General features: G+C 31.8%; 1 protein-coding gene across 1 annotated transcript in view; it reads right to left on the bottom strand.

The window, feature by feature from the left end:
• Positions 1 to 4698: 4698 nt before the first annotated feature.
• The window catches only part of LOC113392207 (sodium- and chloride-dependent glycine transporter 2-like), a 32421-nt gene continuing 19922 nt past the window's right edge, over positions 4699 to 17197 (bottom strand). The window contains exons 7-11 of the mRNA XM_026628502.2: positions 14389 to 14588; positions 10550 to 10681; positions 9080 to 9214; positions 6490 to 6642; positions 4699 to 4845 (exon numbers count right to left, since the gene is read on the bottom strand). Of these exons, the coding sequence (XP_026484287.2) occupies positions 4714 to 4845; positions 6490 to 6642; positions 9080 to 9214; positions 10550 to 10681; positions 14389 to 14588 (752 nt within the window). The 3' untranslated portion in view covers positions 4699 to 4713. The remainder of the gene's footprint in view (positions 4846 to 6489; positions 6643 to 9079; positions 9215 to 10549; positions 10682 to 14388; positions 14589 to 17197) is intronic.

Genomic DNA, 17197 nt, shown 5'->3' with positions numbered 1-17197 from the left:
AGAGATAGTCATATACCATCTCGGAATTTTTTGAAGACCTTTTTAGCGTGTACAATACTGTAGTACATTATTCTCGTATGATTCAGCCAGCGTTTGCAATGTAAGCGCAAAAAATGTGTTTATTTACGACATCACTTCAGAAAACTCAGTAAACTAAAATTATCAATGTTTCTCTGCTATTTTGTGCATGTACATATTATACATATAAACTTTCCACTTGAATCAATATATATATTTAAAAAAAACGCATCAAAATCCGTTGTGTAATTTTAAAAGAAATAAGCATACACAGGGACAGACAGCGGTAAGCGACTTTGTTTTATACTGTGTAATGATGTTTAAAGTAATGACTTCAAGTCCACAATACTTTGTATTTTGTATTGTTCGATAATTTTAGCTTTGCCTTTTATTAAAATAATATACTTTTGAAAAGAGCGTCATTGAAAAGTATGCCTTATAGTACATAAGGTTACAAGGGTAAAAAAAGCGTGTACTTAGTAGTAATTATCTCACGCACACTAAGACGTCTTGATAATTTAACGTGGAGATCCTTCGTAAGTAAACAGATCAATTGTATTTTATTTAATAAAAGTAATAAACCGGTTATAACATGTGCAGTCTTTGTATCACTTAAAGAGAAGCCGTGGAGATTTTTCAACAAGACCGATCCCTGTAACTAGCATGTGACAGAATATCAAGGTAAACGGACAAGTATCCTCGCTCATGATAAATTATAAAAATATATGTGACGTAAGATTTATTTAAATTAATCATTTAACTTAAATTCGGAATTTAAACGGGTAGTAATTTTAGATTTATAATTTTTTATTTATTTAGATTATATGTATACAATGAATCGAATCGAATGCAATAGAACCTACTCAGTCGCTCGTATCAATCCTACCGTGTATCTCAACACATTTAGGCAGATCTGTTTTGAGACCGACTTCAATATTTGCGCGTCTAAGTTACGGATAAGTAAATAGGACTAAGCTTGTTGTGGTATTTACAGTAAGTGAATGTTTATTCGAATGTACGATTCTGTATCGAGTTAGACTTAGTGTTACACGTCTATGTTTAATATGAAATGTGTCAGGGTTTGCTGCTTTATGAGTAATGTGATTGCTTTGAAAGTTATTTAGTGGACTGTTATTAATTTATACGTCGTTAAGTTTCTAGTTTTAATAAGCGCATGACTAAAATAAAGGATCAGTCTGAAAATAAATTGAAGTACGATGGTTTGGCCAAATCCGGCTCGAAGGACCAACTTTTCCAAGCATGGATTATAGATTAGTATGGTTAAAGCTGCTACCCTGATATCTTATCGTCACGCATGCGTGTGCACGTCAATGAAAAATTAATATCTCATATAATTTTAATTTGAAGACTCTGTTCTTAAAACGTAACTCATGCACACAACACTCAACACACTTGTGGTAGAATTATGTTTTACTTATACTTTCCACAGCAGAAATTCCCCACCACGAGGTGACTTATAAAAAAAACCCAAACGAAAATTGAAATTTGAACCCATAATCTCCATTTTGGTGACTCATCTATTATTGTATACATACCTAATATAAATTTCTGAATACATTAAAATTTTAAATTAGATGTTCTTTATTTTGAGGCTTCGCTAGAATAGGAACTGTTCACCGTGGAATGATAAGCACTAGCACGTCTCTCAAGCTTTTCGCGTGCCAAATGTCATGAGGGTAAAACATTAAAGCGAGAAAGTAGAACAAACTCACATATTACATAATAAGGCAAAAAGGTTATAGTATATTTCATGCTATGTTCATTTATTTTGAGCAACATCTAAACTAATCGAATCTAACCAGTAAGTTTTTACGTTCATTACTAAATAAAAAAGGTGCGAGTACAGTTCTACTTCTTCACTTAATTTAAATACACTTAATAATAAAACAATAATGATTGTTATGATAAATGTGATTTATTCTTTTTTCACCAATAAAATAACACTCACTCGCAAATTAGATTTGTAATTAAACATTTTGAAATGAGTTATGTTGTGAAGTCGTCTGTTTCGAACGGTTTGGCATTTAAAGGACGGCTTAGCGAGCAACTTCATCGTGTAGTTCTCTTGTCAATACGTGGAGTGTGGAAAGGGGAAGCAACGAAAAGATGACGCGATTCAGAAATAGATTTTCATACAATATCATCAAATAATCATAATTTATCAATAGGTATTTTTCACTAACAAAATGTTTAGGCTGTTATATATTTAGAACATAATATGTATGTTATTATTTCAACAATAATTAATCTTCCATGGAAATATAAAATGAGAACTAATAGTAATATTTTTTTTTTTATTAAAATTATCGACGAGATTTTGTAAACGAGTCCCTTTTTTTTCTTTATGTTATAGGGGGCAACCGAGCAGGAGGCTCACCTGATGGAAAGTGATTACCACCGCCCATGGACATGGCATATTTGAATGGCAACACCAGGGGGGTTGCAGGTGCGTTGCCGGCCTTTTAGGAAGGAGTACGCTCTTTTTTTGAAGGTTCCCAAGTCGTATCGGTTCGGAAAAACCGCCAGCGAAAGCTGGTTCCACAGAGTGGTTGTGCGAGGCAGAAAATGTCTTAAAAATCGCGCTGTTGTGGATTTTCGGACATCTAGGTGATGCGGGTGAAATTTAAAATTTTGACGAGATACCCGAAGGTGAAATTCAGCTGCCGGGATTAATCCAAACAATTCCTCGGAACATTCCCCATGGAAGATTCGGCAGAAGATGCAGAGTGATCCAACATCTACGCAGAGCCAAAGGACCGAGCAGATCAGAAAGGGCTTGATCGTCAATAATTTGAGCTGCTCTATGTTGGATACGGTCAAATGGAAGGAGCTGGTACTGGGGAGCACCCGCCCAGAGGTGAGAGCAGTACTCCATGTGAGGCCGAATTTGCGCCTTGTATAGTCTTAGACGATGGGCCGACGTTCAAGGTAATAGTAATTGTCAGACTCGTATAAAGCTCTAATTAATATTTAAGGCTGTATTAATTACATACAAACTTATGTATTTATATACCATTCAGCTTTTTGAAGTGCAGTTTGAAGTTCAGTGTATTTTAAAGTCGGAAGTTTTGAAACTGTTGCGAATTTATACGAACGCCGAGGCGTTATGGTTCTTTAACTTTAAGAAATTGTTCTCATATTATTTAATAAACAACTGAATCCGTAAAGTTACAAATGAGTGAAAAATTAGTTTGATTTAATATCATTAAAAATGTTTATAAATAGTTCGTAATAATAATCTTAAGATATAATTAAACAAACGACGAACTACGGTCCATACCTTTATCCGTCCGTTAATTCCAGTTGGAGTCCGGCGACGTATTTAATTCCGGGCTGTTACATTTGAGGACCCTTCTGAACCCTATCGAACGACGTGGTCTATCATTATCATTAATACTTACAAACACTGAAGATAAATGTCGGGTACCTTCGTCCTTTTATTGATTTAAAAATTACTCATTATTATCACAACGTACATTACATAAAACATTTTTACTCTATTCTAATATTATAAACGAGAAAATAACTCTGTATGTTACGTTTCATATTATTTGGTTTGAAGCAAGCTTGAACCCCATAGGATTTTTTTAACACCTGATGATTAACCCACAAACAGCGAGAAAAGCCTCCGGCGGCAATTAGTTCCAAAATAATATTAAAATGATTGGCTATCCAAAAATCTTATCTCCATACATCTCTTTATTAAAGTATCTCTCAGAATGGACGAGAGATAATAAAATGAAGATGAAAAGGACTCGAAGAAAGCTGTTATAAGAATTAAACGATAACGCTAACATTAATTTAGTTCAATTTAAAAGGAATTAACTTGTTGTTATCTGAGAAAACTTTGTGGTTTTAAGTCTCTTGCGACATTCAGTTAAAGACGCTGATTCCGATTAGATACTTTTGAATGATTATATTAAGACATCTCGGCAACTTGAGCGGTCGCTTAAATATTGTCGCAAACAAATCTCAATAGATGGATAGGAAGATAAGTGGGCTTAGTTGTTAATTACAGCAAACTTTTTCCAATTACGACCTTACTAACTTTACAATGTTACTACGACAAATAAAATGAAAAAAAAATAAAATAATTTGTAATATTTTGGTCTGATGGAAATTAAAATACAACTTACGTGTAAATATTAATTACTGTAGTTTATTAAAAAAAAAAGTACAGTCAAATTGAGAACCTCCTTAATTTTTGAAGTCGGTTAAAAATATTTTTTACACTAATGTATGAAAAGAAAATATGACCGTATTTCAATTATTAAATAAAACGTTAAATAAGTATTTAACTAACTTAATAATGTACCATGAAATTAATAATTATCAAGATTAAAAAAATAATTCATAATAATAATTTTATTATAATTTATTTATCAATTGAGTTTGCCTCAATATACATATCTTAATATAATGGTTAGCTGCGGGAATAAATTTAATAAAATAGACTTCATTTGAGAAATATATTTAATTATATAAAAATAAAAAGTTAACAGGAATCATACATCATAGCCTCTGTGCCTCAAATTCCACTACACAACGTCATTCGCATACTCCAAATTTAATCTAAAACAGGAACTAATAAAAAATTACTGATCAAACGAATAAGGATTATAAAACATTTCATATTTTTAAAATTATTTACATATTTTTATTCTCATTTTATAACTACATATATGCAATATTTTCGTGTCCTGCACGCTCAGGATCATCGACAATATTGGAACCGGAGTTCAAGGGTTCAAGCGATTTGACAGCTGGCTGCCATACAGGTGTCGGCGTAAACAGTTCTTTGCCCCTCTGCAAAATTAAAAGTAAAATTTAAATTCTAAATATGAATTATTCATTTTTTTATTCATACTAGAAGCTAATAGTCAACTGTGACCAAAGAATTTTTCGTTTATATTATATAAACGTTTTTAAATCCGTCAATATACGTATAATCTAAGATATTCAGTCTCTTGTGCTTGTAATTACACTGGGTCACTCATACAGATGAGTGAGTGGTGCACGATGCCTTACCAGAAATGACTAGTGATACCGATTGTCTTTGATCTGCTGCTAGTTGCTAACTCGCTTTTAAATCAAATCAAATGTATTTTATTCAAGACGTAAGCTTTACGATTAAGTATTTTTGAATCTACTCTACCAGGGTTGAAATATTGACCTTTCGGAAAGTATCCTCCAGCGAGAAAAATGGTACGAAACGCGCACAGTTGCTCTTTTAAATAACCAGATTTACAATAATGTTAATATTCACAATTATTTTTTAATCAGTCCTGTATTAGAACCCGAGCCTAAATCCAGGCGTCTTTAATTAAAAATATTATTTTAATGAATAATAAGATTTGTTGATTAATTTTGTCTTAATAATATTTCGAAATTTGTTAAATAAATTGGAAAGCAAATCGCAAGGTGGTCAATAAAAAGTTATTGTGATATATTAAGGCGCAATGGAATCTATTTTCCGTAATATATTAATATCGAAGAACGTTCTGATTGTATTTTAAGTAATTTCATTGTTTTGTCAATATAGGACTTTTTATAGTTAAGATTTATAATACGACTATTGAATATAATATAGATTTTTTTTGGTCATAATTTCACTAATATAATACTTATGTTTTGAAATATCATAAATAAATAAACATCAATTTAATTTATAATTTTAACTTTTTAAATCCTATGAAATTTTTATTATTTGAGTTTCTAACTTGTTATTAATCCACAATCGTGTAACTTAACATAACATGCTCAATACACTTTAAATAGTAAAAATGAAATACTTATATTTCGTTAAAATTGTGTCAAAGTAAAAAATATTTAAACCTTTGTGAGTCATGTATTATCTTGGCACAAGTCCGCGATAAAACTACGTGGCACTCACCCAGAAATAGATTCAAGTATTCTGAGATATCTTTAGACATTTAGGTTGTCTTAGCTTAACGCAATCCGTGCCATGAATAACGATTGAAAAAAAAAAGAGATTTTTTGTCCCTACAAATGTTTATTATCTGTGTTACTATTTAGGTTATCTAACTGCACACATTCATATTCAATTATTATTATTGTCACTTTAACTTGAAAGTAGAAGTTTATGCTAACCCATCTATCGATTCGCCCGGTGACGCTGTAGAGGCCATTATGGCCAACATACTCATTTCGGAAAAAAAATCATGTATCGTCAATTTATATACCACCCACGTCATATTAAACCGACAAGCAGCGTTACATAGTATTTCTTTTGCTTGCCGGCTTAAAGGTTAGTAAGCCAGCGTAAAAGTTAGTGGTGCATTCCAACGGCTATTGGAAATGGATGGATTATAATCGGTAACCCTATTGGCCACATACCTACTATAATAACTAAATAAAAAAAAATAAAATACATTTATGTTAATTAAGTCCTTCGAGCCGGATTTCTATTAAATTGATTATCATACTTACATATCCTTTATAAAGAGCCCAACATACTCCGACAGGGAATAAAATCAACGTAGAAAAACCAACAGCCCACCCGAGTAGATCAGCGAATAGCGGGAATAGGTAATCCTCATAAGATGGCGGGGACCAAGCGGAGAAAACGAACACTAAAATACCCTGTGAAGTAAAATTACAATGAATTACGTCACAGATACAGATTTTGCATAACAAAACAATAGATACATTTACTGGAACTCAATAAATGAATGTAATAAAATAATGTTTGTAAAAAAAAAATCGATCATTAGACATCACAATTTTGTCGACATTCTTGTAATTTATTAACAACATTAAAATTAATTTGTTATAAATTATTTATTTTTAATTTTTTTTTTGCAGTTCAAGCAACTTAAGTTCAAGTTTGTAAGAAATTAAATGAACATCAATAATATATAAATAACAAAAAGTTACGTTTAGCTCGTAAATAACTAAAGTAAAATCGACTCAAGTTCCTCCAACGATTCTGTCTCAGATTTGAGTATTTTCTTTTTATTTTTGCCTTTCATTAAGTGCAATGCATCAATATTTCATTTAAAAAGTAAATCACTTTTTAGAGCTCTAGTCGCTTCCCCCATATCACAACTTTATTTTGTATGCATTATGTCATATACGTATAAATATATAATAAAATTGCTGTATTTACCGTCGTATTTATTATAACTGTTTATCATTCTATGGAATTACAAAACAAATTAAAAACTGAACCAACAACACTCAATAAAGTATAACAACATACGTGATTGATGATTCTAGTTTCATTTATTATTTGATGTAATTCCCCGCGTAGCTTTGTGGCTTTACGTGTGAAGAGGGGAGGTTTTCGGTACCATATACCTATTCTTTTTTGTACTCTTGATAACGTAAATTTATCATGATAATCAATTGTATAGTTAATACGTAAAAGCATAACAAACTAAATTCCTTTCATATTTATAATTTTACTACTTTCCGTCCGTGACTTCGCCCGCGTATGAGGGGCGGGGGGTGCAGGTGTTAGGGATAAAAAGTCCCATATGTGCTAATCCAGACTAAAATTTATCTCTGTGCCAATTTTCATTCGGATAAGATCAACTGTTCTGGCGTGATTGAGTTACAAACATCCATCCAAAATTTCGTATTTATATTTAAAAAATATATTTTCAAAGCAGAATTTACAGCCTTAACATATAAAAAACATAAGAGATATTTTCCACTCGTTAATGCGCAAGCAGTTTTATAATAACCCTTACAAACTAATTAGCCTAAATGTAAAAACTAGTATCATATTCATTTTCACAACATTTTTGCATGGTTTTATTTAAACACGTTGCAATATAATCACTGTGATCTTTTAGCCAGAGTTGACGAACGATACAAATATTTTCCTATGCTTTTGTTTGTGAGAAAAAACGGATCAAAGACAGATTCTATTAGGGGAGACCAATAAATGTATGTATTATAATAAAACTATTGACTAGAAGAATCTGATAATGTTATTGGCCACGATGCCACGGTTTCAACGTCACGTTAGATTTACTTATTAGTACACTAGTACCCGCCCCGGCTTCGCACGGGTGCAATGCTGATACTAAATATGTTGCAGAATGTATCTATATACAACCTTCACAGCTTTTTCAGTCAGTTCAATGCCATATTGATCTATATTGAATGCACATTGTAATAAAGGTGCTTAATTGGATAAGGATTAATGCTGTATTGGCTTAAATTGCTTCGTAAATAAGCCATTGTTTCTCGTAAAATGTAAATGATAAAAAATGGTTATTGTAAATAATTTCTAAGAGTTAGAAAAATACCATTATGGGCTTTTTTGTAGAACTTTTTAAGTTTTACAATACTGTTGTACATTATTTTGATCTATCCCGTAGGGTTTAATCAGCGTTTGCAATGAAAAGAGCCAAGATGACCCAGTGGTTAGAACGCGTGCATCTTAACCGATGATTTCGGGTTCAAACCCAGGCAGGCACAACTGAATTTTCATGTGCTTAATTTGTGTTTAAAATTCATCTCGTGCTCGGCGGTGAAGGAAAACATCGTGAGGAAACCTGCATGTGTCTAATTTCAACGAAATTCTGCCACATGTGTATTCCACCAACCCGCATTGGAGCAGCGTGGTGGAATATGCTCCAAACCTTCTCCTCAAAGGGAGAGGAGGTCTTAGCCCAGCAATGGGAAATTTACAGGCTGCTAATGTATGTATGTATGTTGCAATGAAATCGCAAAAAATGTGTTTATGTACTAAAATTATCAGTGTTTCTCTACTATATTATGCTTGTTTATATATATAAAACTTCCTCTTGATTCATTCTATCTATTTAAAAAAAAAATACAAAATTCTTCGCGTAGTTTTAAAGATATAAGCATACATAGGGACAGACAGACAGCGGGAAGCGAATTTGTTTTATACAATCTGTAATTAATTTGGCTCATTTAGCAATCAAAACACAACTATAAATACTGTGTAATATGTGGAAGTATCAATTAACCAGATGAGCCTGTACAAAATCCTATCATTGCCTGTAAAACGTTTCCATTAAATTAAAAAAAATAAACTTACAAAACTCGCAACAGGTACGGTAAACGTCCAGGCAGCCTTCCAGTAAAATCTCAACACTTTATTGAGTTTCATATCCATAGAAGCCAAGTCTCGCATAGCGCGGTTAATACCGTAGCTCCAAGACACCGCTGTGGTCTGTAAGATTGTTAGTTAAGTTCAGTAAGCTTGTTCCTTGTGAGATAATATTGACTCTGTATATTGTTTAAGATACGGCTGAAGTGTTTCAAAAGATCGTTTCTTAAATTAAGTTTCTTTAAAGTATTAATTTTCTATTTTTATTATATTTTTACTTTTTATATCGTCATGTTAAAATCACAATCAAAATTCTTAATTCAAGTAGACTTTTACGACCACTTTGAATAATTCCATCGGTTCGAAATGTAGATTCTACCGAGAAGAACCGGTAAGAGACTCAATAGTTACTCTTTTTCAAGATTTAAAATACAAAGTTAAATGTTAGTTAAATACAAATATGTATATCATGCTTGAAAGTCAACTAGTATTAGCTCTACGATTTTTTATTATTTATTTTATCTTGTATCCAATAATATGATTTGAATTTATTAAACGGCAAATTTCAATCATCATCAATAAATCAATGAGGTTTTTTTTAACATTTGATTTTTTTTATTGTTGTAGTGACAAGGTATCGTTCAGTAGAGCCTTATTTTTATCTTTCTAATCAACGCATTTAATATTTTATTAGCAATGAATTACGGTCGAATTTCGAATAATGCCACTAGTTATTCCTAAAAATGAAAACAACGTTATTCTAGGGGATATTAATATCCGAAGACACGCTGTCACAGATATGATTACGAAACGGTATCATTTTAATTAGAAATATTGATAGACGCTCGGAATACAATCAGCTGTGGTACATCTAGAACAATACCATTTGATACGTCACTCTTGTTCACGTCCTGAGGAGTCTGATATGCCGGGCAGATAAGAATAAATTAATATTCATTGGATTCTGTCTAAAAAGATTGGGGAGCAACGTACGGAGAAAAATTCTTTACGAGTTGAACTCGAAAAGATTGTCTCGAAATTATTTAAGCGGGTCAGCTTCATAATTTAATCCGCAGGTTACCAGTTTTAAGGAATGTGATGCAATTTGTTCTTGGAAGTATATCTGGGATATTATTGTTAGTCTATATAGTCCAAGGTGTCGACTCAAAACCTTGTCATAAATATTTATGGATTGTTTTTGCCACTACATTTCTAATAGCAACCCGAAGCTGAGAAGTTTACATTGTCTTAATATGTATTGTATAAGTACTTTTTATTATACATATAAATATATATAAAAACAAACACATAAACATACATGAAAATCTAAATATACTCAATTCCAATACGCTCCTAAACACACTTCTAAATGGAAATTACATGACAAAATTTAAATTAAAGACACCAGTTTGGAATTAGTTTATATCCAGACGAACAAGGAAAGAGACAATACTTTACCTCAGCAATTCCAATAAGTAGAATAGCCCATGACGCGGTATTCCAATCCAGTAGCGTAAATAAATAAACGCCTCCACTGAAGCACATTGGCAGACCGAGGATGAAAAACGTGAAACACGTGGCAGCTGTTACCTGAAATATAACATATCTTATATTTAAGACTAAAATATTCCCAATGTATAGAGATTAATAATATATGACGACCTCCGTGGTCGAGTAGTGTGTACACCGGTTTTCATGGGTACGCCACTCCGAGGTCCCGGGTTCGATTCCTAGCCGAGTCGATGTAGAAAAGGTTCATTGGTTTTCTATGTTGTCTTGGGTCTGGGTGTATGTGGTATCGTCGTTACTTCTGATTTTCCGTAACACAAGTGCTTTAGCTACTTACATTGGGATCAGTAATGTATGTGATGTTGTCCAATATAGGTATATATAGGTATATTATATTTTTTAAATCTTGATGATGCAGAATTTAACTAAAATATCTGAGGTACCTCATTTATTAAAAAAAAGAACCAGTCCAGCCATGTGGCGTTTACTTAATGCGTGTTTATTGTTTTATTTTAAACAAATTTGTTACCTTTGTAAAGGCAATTATATGTAAGCTTTTTGTTGACATTCGAGTGTTGGCAGTTGAGTCGAATGAGGGCGGCGTCTCAGTAAAAAACGTATCTAATTTTTTAATGGCATAAAAAGTGTCAGTTAATTTAAATTGTAATTTAAATATTTATTTAAGACTTTGTTATAAACGTATTTTTTTATTAATTAGTGTTCATTTAGAGTGGAAAGGACAATTCCAGTTCACTTTTAAATAAGGAATTAAAGCATGAACATTGAAAAACCCTTGACCTTATATATATAATATGTATGGATGCTTGTTATTGTTTCAAGGAAAAAATACTTTTAACGAAACTTTACAATGATATAGCTTATATACAGAATAACACATAGGTCATAATTTATAATGATATTTTGTGAATAATAATTGACAACAGACCACTAAAACGGAAGCGAAAACTAATATATAATTATACATAAAACAGTGGACTTTATCAAGGTAAATTGGCTTTAGATCAACACAATATTTAATGTGAAGATTAAATCCATTAAATTTAAATAAGTATATTACATAAAAAAAAATCTTGAATTTACACTAAAGGCGGACTTAATACCTGAAGACATTTTATATCAGTTAACTGTTAGAATTGAATTAAATTTTTATAATTGAGAACATATTATTTTATAGTTCACTTCCCTAAGCATCAGCAGCTTGATTTTCCAACACAAGTTGCGAGTAAAAAGAGATTTTTCATAATAGTCACTATGATTTACGACACTATTTTTTCTTTTAATTTTCCTTCATCCCTTGGAGAAGGTATCTTAGTAATAATAATGGTTTTTATGAAAACAATGGATTACATGAATTAGATTTTGTATAAATATTAAGTATTTTTTTACAAGCATTTATTTAATTGCAATATTGCTTGCATATTTTTTTTGTTTGCTTTGGTTTAAATCTTGCTTCTCATCTATCGCCTTAATTTTTTTTTTTTTATGGCATTGATTGGCGGACGAGCATATGGGCCTCCTGATGGTAAGTGGTCACCACCGCCCATAGACAAAGGCGCTGTAAGAAATATTAACCATTCCTTACATCACCTATGCGCCACCAACATTGGGAACTAAGATGTTATGTCCCATGTGCCTGTGATTACACTGGCTCACTCACCCTTCTAACCGGAACACAACAATACAGAGTACTGTTATTTGGCGGTAGAATATCTGATGAGTGGGTGGTACCTACCCAGACGGGCTTGCACAAAGCCCTACCACCAAGTGAATATACAGATGACGAAACTTAATATGAATTTACAAAAGAGTTATAATTTCAATATACATGATCTTATATCAAATATTTCTTATATCAAAAATGACCAATTTCTATACAAAACTTAATCTCCCATTTCTAATTTTGTTTAATCTAAAATAAAAATTACTAAATTTCTTCTTCAATTTATATGACATACTTTAACTTCATATAAAATTGTACAATGTAACAAAATGATCGGTTTATATGTATACTTCAAACTTTATTTATCCTTATGTATTACAAGATCGCTAATTTTTAAAACGTCCATCACCAAATAACCGCTTAATAAACATTTTGACATAAAACCATTATGACTCACATGTTTCAGACGTTTTTAGCCAAACATTATCCTAATATAATATCATTCAATGTTTAACGTACGGCTAAATATGAATAATATCTAATATACACATCATCATCAATAATCAATTCCACAATGATTACAATTAGATTGGGAATCTCAGATAAGGCAAAGATTATGTATTTATTGTGGTCGGTACATAATAAATCACTGTTAGAGAATAAGATTGATCATTGAAAGGCGTCTTGGTATCGAAGTCTAGAAATTGTGATTTAAACATTAATTGACAAAATTATTAATTGGTCCTAACATAATATTTTTTCTTATTTTTATTTCATTTTATTATTAACTTTCTCTAGTCACAGGAGCCTTTCTCTAGTACAAAAAAAAAATTGATTCAGTAATGTTATTAAGCCGCGAGACCAAGATAATTCTATCTAATGGATTTGAAATCGATTCAATAAAAGCAATCTCATTATTTTTATCGATATCATTTTTAATTAACTGAATTCGGAACGACAACCTGACATATAAAACTACAATTGAGATTATTACGATAGAACATATTCGAATTTTGAATAAATATTCTTTCCAATTATTTGGAAACGGTGGAATATATCTTCGGAAGTTTTATTTCATGCGTCAGGTTTTTATCTAAAATCGGTAAGGATTTATGGGCGAAAAAGGATTTGAAGTTGATAAGGTCAGATGTTACTGTCAAAGAAAGATTTTCTCTTGCAAACTGCATAAATAACTCTTAAGCTAAAGCATTATATGAGCAAATAACTATATTGTTGTTTAAAGGAATTTGATTAAGATTCTTTTACGTCAAAGAAATAAAAAGAGGATTATAGCCGAGAAAAAAAAAAAAAAATTTATGAGCAAAAATAAGCAAGCCTGTTTTAAGTAGTAGGTTACAATAGTTCAGGGTTCAAGCTTGTATAACATTGAGCTATTAATATTTGATAAATCGCTACCTCCAAGTTGTATAACTTATAAACTAAAAAGGAATATTACTCAAATTTCTTGTAAACATTATTTTCTATAACAACAAAAATATTATATTATACATATATAGGTATAACACCACTAAACCTATTCCACGAGAGTTGCCTAGAAACTAGACGTATACTTGATTGTCAAATGCCGGAAAGTAATATGCGACATTAACTACAGCAACGGACACAAGCATCCGGCGCTCGTCACTTCGTGAAACACCAGTACCGTACCATTTTAATATTCCATAATATTATTTAAATCGGTTTCGGTTTATAAATAGATAGAATCTCAGATTGTTTTAAAAAACGCTAAGTTAATTTCTGGAAATATCAGAGATAGATATTTGTAAGTGATAAGACGTAATATAAGTTACATGCAATAAAATAATAATAACTAAAACCAAGGACTATGACGAGAAGCATAAGATAGACAAAAGACGATCTTATATCTTATATTTGCTGTAATGGCTTAATTTGTGTTTATCATACGCCTCGTGCTAGACAGTGAAAGAAAACATCGTAAGGAAACCTGCATTCATTGAATGATAGTCTGCCACGCGTATATTCACCAAACTATATTGAAACAGCGAAATGGAATAACATCCACGTCTTCTTAACATAAGAAGGGGAACACCAGTGGAAAATTAAAATCGATTACTAAGTTACTTACCATCCAATATCTCTTCCTGAGCTGAGGCCATTGATCAACAATAGCAGTGTTTATCGCTTCGATGCCAGCGAACTGGCTGCCAAGACCAAGAATGAAAAGCATGAAGAAGAAAAGAATTGACCAGAGTTGTGGTATCGGCATCTGGAGAATTGCTTCAGGGTACGCCACGAATGCCAAGCCCGGTCCTTGTTCAGCCACGTCTGAGAATAAAAAATACAATATAACTCTTTCTAACTCAAACTACTGAATGACCTACAATAAGAAGTCTAGGGATGGACTTTAAATATGTTGTATTTTTTGAATTCATGAATAATTAATTTGATTTCTTCGTTTATTTTTCTAATGTTTATATTTATATACATTTTATATACATTTTAATAGATATTATATTAAGAAGGACTCTTTATTCATTCTTATGTATACAAATTGCACAGTATAAATTTAGTTGACTAACATTGATAAATATGTACCACCCATATAAACAGTAGTACTACTTGCTACTAATAGTAGTAATTCTTGGCAAATAAATAAATAATTATTATTAAATCAATGTCAAAACATATGAACATGTATAAACATCGTCGCCAAGTAAAGTGTTTCTCAAGCGCTTTAAAAAAATTATATCGTCTAAATAGTTATAAATAATGACATAATGCTGCGTTTATAACAATTGTATTATAAGTGGTCACAAGAAAATATTTGTTTGCATAGATGCGTTACAAAGCATCCCATAAAAAAAAAACGTTTTACAACCTTGTATGTGACATAAGAAAACTTTTTGTAAAAAGCAATCGCTTTCTGATTTATTATAACGATATGTGAAAACTATATATAATCTGGAATTAGGATATTTTCACTTTAAAGCGTTTGAGGTACTTTGGATACTCCCGTAGGAAAGGTATAAACTACTTCTAATGGATCTTGACACCCATTTAAATAGCAATTCTTTTATCGGGGAAGTCGACAATACTGGTTTTAGTGTTCGCAAGCTGTTTTCATTCTTCAATATATATTTCTATAAGATTTATATTATATAAGATTTATATAATTTCCATTAAAATTTTTGAGATTAAAAATGATCAGTTCATAATATGTGAAAAAATCGGTAAAAGTTTTAGCCGGCATAGTCGACATACATATGTATATACATAGTCGGCATACATTACATATGTACATCATCTTACATAGTACGTTAATAACGTCGATATAATATATAAAAGGATGTTTTTTTAACACTTTGCCAATATAAAACCTGGCTTACGTGTCAGACCCGTATGGACTCAGGACCTCAAGATCTGCGATCCTATAAGCTAGCAATTAAACCGAGACATTACGACAAATAAACTATGGATGTACGAAATGTTAATTTTCATATACGTGTTGTTATGATGTTTTGTCAAGTGCTAAAAAAACAAAAGATTAAATGTAGTCTATATAACGTTTTATCACTGTTATTTTTTATCGCATTTTAATAACACTATGTAATCGAGATGCCACTACTAATAACACGATAATATTCATTAATTTATTTATATATATATATATATATATCGGCGCAACGGCATTATTTATTTATGTTGATGTGTTTTAAATAATTTCAATTATGTTTTAAAATGAAATTCTCAGAAACTGATTGCTATGTTTATTGTTATTTGTAAAATTATTTTCTTAATGTTAAAATTAGTTACGTTAAATTATGATTATTACGAATAAGTACGGAGCATGTAAACAGTAGGGTGATTGTAAAAAAAAAATCATAAGATTGCCCTAATCTCTTTCAGTTATAAATATGAGTGGTTGTTGTCAGAAAAGAGGGCTTCTGTGACGAGTAGCCGAACAGGTTAGAGCTCTCTATTGTCAGTTATATCTGAATAAAGTGATTAATTTGAAGAAATTGGTTTTATTTACTTTCATTATGGAAAGTTTTGATAGTAATGAAGAGCATGACGTCAGCAATGCAAAAAATCCTTCAGGTGTTAGCAGCTTTCACTCGTTTTCTAATGGAGACTATGAACTGATAAAAACATATAAAGTTACATCCGTGTGAGGCAAGACAGTTCACTCGTTTTTCATATATATTCATTGAATCAACAAATAAAAACTCTTTTATTAAAATATATAAAAACGATACTGGACGCCCGGCGGCTGTAACATCGATATTGACATTGAATCTGTTATCGAACGTACAAATAAATCTAAATAAATCATAGATTTTTATTTATCAAATAAATATGTATGTTTTAATATTATAAGAATATCTAGCCACGAATCATTATGGAACGCACGCATGCAATATGGAATAAGGAACAGAGAAGAAGCGATACATGACGTCATAAAAAGCGTTTTAATAATAATCTCAACATTTTGGCGATGATTCTTTTATAAATTAAATATCCTTAAAAATCTGCTACCGCGTTTCGTCCGGTATGTGAGAGTCTCGGAGGCCCGATCCCCCTCCCCCCCAAAACATAATGGTTGTGCAGAATATTGTTTCATTAGCCCAGGTGGGTACCATCAGCGACTGCGGTGGAGAATCCCTCTCTTGGCATCCATGCAAAGGACGTACACCACCTGAGCAGGGATGCCCAGGCTGTCCTCCGAATTCTGGGGGGGTGGCAATTTTGCGCTCGCTACTGTTCGGGGCTCTTTCTTATCGAGACCCAGATCTCCTCTCCTGCCGATACGACTTTTCTTTCTTACCCCGGGTACAATTCTTGATAATAATTGGAACATTGCTTTGTACCACGAGCTGGGGTGTGCGCCTCGGCAGCCTTGAAGGGCAGGACCTATCGATTATCTGGCTGCGTGT

Source organism: Vanessa tameamea, chromosome 7 (genome assembly GCF_037043105.1).
Source record: "Vanessa tameamea isolate UH-Manoa-2023 chromosome 7, ilVanTame1 primary haplotype, whole genome shotgun sequence".
NCBI classification, from domain to species: Eukaryota; Metazoa; Arthropoda; class Insecta; order Lepidoptera; family Nymphalidae; genus Vanessa; species Vanessa tameamea.
This window is presented reverse-complemented; position numbering and strand designations above follow the sequence as displayed.